Source organism: Galeopterus variegatus, unplaced genomic scaffold (assembly GCF_000696425.1).
Source record: "Galeopterus variegatus unplaced genomic scaffold, G_variegatus-3.0.2 Scaffold2843, whole genome shotgun sequence".
Lineage (NCBI taxonomy): Eukaryota > Metazoa > Chordata > Mammalia > Dermoptera > Cynocephalidae > Galeopterus > Galeopterus variegatus.
The window spans coordinates 187205-192329 of NW_007728954.1; the positions used below are offsets into that span (position 1 = coordinate 187205).

General features: G+C 46.0%; 1 protein-coding gene across 1 annotated transcript in view; it reads right to left on the bottom strand.

The window, feature by feature from the left end:
• SMYD2 (SET and MYND domain containing 2) overlaps positions 1 to 4797 on the bottom strand; it is a 27948-nt gene extending 23151 nt beyond the window's left edge. Inside the window, exons 1-2 of the mRNA XM_008583163.1 lie at positions 4704 to 4797; positions 4419 to 4501 (exon numbers count right to left, since the gene is read on the bottom strand). Coding sequence (XP_008581385.1) covers positions 4419 to 4501; positions 4704 to 4797 — 177 coding nt within the window. The remainder of the gene's footprint in view (positions 1 to 4418; positions 4502 to 4703) is intronic.
• Between the last annotated feature and the right edge of the window lie 328 nt (positions 4798 to 5125).

The window sequence follows — 5125 nt, forward strand, 5'->3', positions numbered from 1 at the left end:
CCTACTCACTCATCTCCCATTAACAATGATAAGGTTCAGCAAGCATTTCCTAGACGTTTTCTACACTTCAGTTATTTTCTGGTCAGTGATAAAAGTCTAGAATTTTCCCACATCTTTAGTCACATGGCTGTCACACATGCTTTGTGAAAAATTCCTTCCTGCTTTCAAAAGCGCACTCTAACCCCTCACCTCTATTTATAAAACACAAAGGTGTTTTTTCTCTATACTTGTTAAAGAAACACACCCCAGAATGTTCTACTGCATCACGATTATCTTTCTATAATAACTTTCTAAAACTGCTCTGTTGAACATGTCATAGTACAATTTAATGAAGAAGTTTAAGTGAGTGAATAATACACTTATCTTTCCAGGCATATTTATAAAAATAAACATCAGTTCATTGAAACATACTGGTTACAAAATAGCAAGCCTAACTAAAAAGAGATTTCTGTCTCTTTTATATTTCCTTCCATTACCCTTTCATGCATTGTCAATTAAAATCTTTCCTCTGGCACCATCACGCTGAGTCAAATGAACTAGGAGGGAAGTAAACGGGACAAGATAGAACCAAATTGTATCAAATAAAGCAAAATCCTAAAGCAGCGCAGACAGAGGAGGGTTGGGGAGAGTACAGAGCGACTAGGATCTTATTCCGAGGAAAGGGAACGCTCAAGAAGCAAGTGCACCTCAGCACTCCTGACAGGCTCTGGACAAGATGACAGCAGCAGGTGCTGCTCACCCCTTTGGCATCCCTCAAAGGACACTTCTGTTTCTGTGGCACATTCCCATGGTGCCTCTCCTCCTGGAAGGCCCCAGTGCTCCCAGGCACACTGCCGTAGAGTGATGAAGCCATCTTTAAAGTCTAGCCCCAGCTCTGCCACTGCTGGCCCTTGGGCAGGTCACCCAACCACTATGGATATGTCCTACCTCCTGACGGGGTGGACTCATACCCTCCAGCCCAACTTCCCCAGCGGGCATGGGGCACTGGCCACCTGCAGACTCAGGTGGGCAGGCCTGCCTTTGAAGAAACCTGGCAATCACTGGCAGCGGAGGGCCCTGCTGCTTAGATGAGACTCACACGCCACTACCTTCCTCTTGGCTGCTCTGGTTTTGTGCCACATTTTATCTTGAGCAGAGCCTCCACTTTGATTCCATTCAAACATTCCCTTAAGCTGAACCCTGAATACATTTCTGGAGCAAATGTCCCAGATTCCTCCCTAATGATTTCCTGTACGAAGCTCCTGTACCACCCTTTAGTTCTAGGCTTACTTTTATTAAGCCTAATGCCGCTCCGTCTCCTTGTAATACACTGCCCCACACTTCAGCTCTAAAGGATGAAAAAGCTTCATGGACATTAGCCTCTTTCTTCAGCAACAGGAGATGGATGAAACAAAAACAAAGCTTGCAGGTCAAATGCAGCCTGCCACCTCTGAAACAAGAGGTTTCAGGAGCTGTGTTATCGCTTGCCACCTAGGAGGGTCCTTTGGTCACTAGCTACTTCACAGAAGCACAAAAAATACAACTGCTAAAGTACTCCCCAGGGCGCAGGGTGCCCTTGGCCAGCAACTGGGCGAACAGTAAGGAAAACTTCATTGTGAGGCTGGACACAGCAGGCTGCCTTGGTCTGCAGCCTCTGAACACTGGAATCCCGTAACTCATTCCTCCATCCTGGGGTTCCAAGCAATCACCTCATTATGATGGACAGTTTGCCTTCAGGGGTAAAATGCAGACCGTCGAACTGCTACTGTAAAGTAATAACCAGCATTCTGGTACACCCCAGTTAGGGTATTTCATTAATGTGAACCTCCTCCAAGGGACAGCAGCACCCCTGTGTACTCATAGATGAAAATCTGGGAGACTAGGTCCAAGGAAAACTTCATTGTGAGGCTGGACACAGCAGGCTGCCTTGGTCTGCAGCCTCTGAACACTGGACTCCTGTAACTCTTTCCTCCATCCTGGGGTTCCAAGCAATCATCTCATTATGATGGGCAGTTTGCCTTCAGGGGTGAAATGCAGACCGTCGAACTGCTACTGTAAAGTAATAACCAGCATTCTGGTACACCCAGTTAGGGTATTTCATTAATGTGAGCCTCCTCCAAGGGACAGCAGCACCCCTGTGTACTCATAGATGAAAATCTGGGAGACTAGGTCCTGAGGGCAGGGAAACCACAACGGGCACCTTAAAATCCCAACCATGGTCAGAGACCATACATCCTTCAAAATATGGCCACCTGGTGAGGCCTAATGGAAGGTAGCTTAGCAGTGCACTCAGGAGACCCAGGGGGAAACCCTGCAAGTCACACACTCTGACATTCTGTATTAATGAACTGTTACAGGTTACTCAGAGGAGTTAAGACTCATCTTGTAATAAGCAGTACTCACACAAGGTACACCATGAGTGTCCTCAGGTTCTCAGAATCTAGGCATTCTCTCAGGTTAAAAAAACAAGCCCCTTTAATCAAAAGTATGCTGTTTACTTTATTCTTTGCATAAAGCTAAGCTTCAGTCCAGTCTGAATTTTACAAATTCAACTTTCCTGTGGACTATAATATTAATATTTACACTAACCCCACACACTTGTCACACAGCATCACAGTTTATACAGAATTTTCATATCTATCACGTCACTTTGTCCCTACAACACATTAAGATGGGCACCGTTGTCCTCAGTTCATATTTGAAGAAACTGAGACTCAGAGATGTCTTGTGACTTGCCAGGCTCATGGAGTTAGTAAGTAGTAGCTTTGAAACATGCTACTTGGACCATGTCATATCATCTGAACTGTGTGTGATTTACTATGCTTGCTTCTCTAAAGAACCAGAATGGAATGAGTTAATTTTTCTAGAAGTGTTTAACTTACCTATAGAAACAGCTACCTTCCCTGGCAGGCCTAGAATAAACAGTGTATTTCCCAGGGCCCGCTGATCTCTACGATGCCTTAGCTGTCTAACAAGAGAATGCTCTATCCACAACTGGTAGGAGCAAAGTGTGATCTCTCCTCTTCAAAAGAAGGCCCTGAAAACTCAGCTACAAGCCCCATTTATATCCTCACTGTGACACAGGCGGACAAGCTCTGGAAGCCTGCCGTGGGAGACACAGGCAAGGGGCTGGGCACATGGTCTTCAGAGCCCAGGGGGAGTCTGAGTTCCCTAGGCCAATGTCTCAGCCTGGGCTTCATTCTGGAGAGGGGCCATTGTCACTGGAGCTCCATGGCAAGATGAGACGGCAAGGCTCAGGAATCCCTCCACTGCTAAATAATGCCCTTTGAGGCCTTTCAGAGGACAACAGCATAGGAGGTGAGAAAGAAAAAAATGAAATAGTGGGTAATCAGAAGTAGGCCAGTAGGGGGGTGGGAATAAGGGGGTGGATGACACCAGGTATGGAAGAATGACAAGGAAAGGAAGCACAGATATGGAAAAACTCATCTCTGTCACTTACAGCCACTGTTTAATAGCATCAGCATTTCCCAAAGTGTACATGTCTTAATAGGCTCCCTTTTTTAAAAAAAAAGTCTGGGAGGGTATGCAGAAGTCAAATAAGAAGGCTTAGAAATTATAATCTAGCATGTTAAAGGCTAAAAAAGGTTCTGAAGTAAGCAAAAAGACCATGTTCCTCTAAACTGTTTGACCATGAAATATGTCTTCTGTGGAATTCCTATGAGCATTTCATAGAAATTACTAATTACATTACTAGTGTTACTGTAATAGTTCAGGAAACCCCATTCTTTGTCCCTCAAAGCGCCTACCAATAGTTCCTCCAAAATCCTCCTCATTAACCTTCTCATTCCCACGCTGCAGGATTCACTGGAGACTCATCCATCCTGAGCCCCTCAGCCTGGCTGCTTCCAAGGCACTGGCTCCCAAGTACAAGTTCAAAGCAGCCGGACTTTGTAGCCTTTGTAGAGCCGAACCCTCTGGCTCTACAAAGGCTGTGCCAAGGGCTCCCCCAAGTCTAGCTGCAAACAGCCCATGGGCAGGGTATAGCCTGCTAGAGGGACTTATTAAAATACTGACCCACAACAATAAGCGTTTAAAAATGTAAAAGATACCTCTGAAAACTTTTCATTTGTCATCTCTGTATCTTCCATTTATTGCAGGTGTCCTTGGAGGCAAACTCTCAACCTTGGTAATACACCTGCCTGTATCGAACATGGCTTTCCTCATCTTGCCCACTTCTTCTGCCCCTTGTTTTTGGTCCTGCATGGGCCCCAAACTGTGACTCTCTGTCACTGGCTGCCTGTTGGTCCTGGGGCAGCTCACACACAAGGGTGTCCAGCCACAGCCTACACCCTGACTAAGCTCTCCAGCTCTGACTGCAGGAGGGCACTGAGGAATGCCATGACAAGGAAGAGGACAACGCTGGGGTCCCGATCTTCAGAGGAAATGAGGCCCTCCCTGCCAGCTGGCCCAGCACCTACCTGACACTCCACATTGCAGTAAAATGCCTGCTTGCATCTTCCACATTTGGACAATCCTTCTTTCCTTAAAAACAGAAAGGGTACTGTAGTGGCGAGAGGCACAGAAACGTGAAGCTGCATATTTTATCATGCAATAACAGAAGCCATCTGTTTGGAAAGCAGAGCCAAGGTTCACCTTACCTTAGTCTCCCACTGACAAGTGGCATTTTCCCAAAGGAGATTTTGACCAGATTCGGCCCCCAAGGAGGAGTGAGTTAGTCAAAGAGCACGCACGCCAACATTTACCAAGTCCCCCAGTGTGAAGGGCACTGTCCAAAGAAATGAGGGACATGCGCTCTGACTCAGTGCCCCTGGCCTGGGACACCACTGCTGCTAACATCGCCTGTACTATTATTTGGTAGTTTGGGGCAAGTCAAAGGCTCTTGTGTCCTGGTTTTCTTGTCTGCTAAAGAGGCACACCTACACTGGGAAAAATCCAACGTGAGTGGCAACTCTCACTACTTAGAGATGGCAAGAAATGCAGAAGATAGAATTTAGTATGCCAGCACTACTCAAATGCTGTCCAGAAATCTAAGTTTAAAAATAGTGCAACCTAGTAAGCAGAGACATATTCTTGAATATAATATCACTGGTATTATCGGTATGCACACCGCCTTGTCAGTGGACCATTTAGTGATTCTTCTGGCTCTTCATAATTAGGCCAGTGC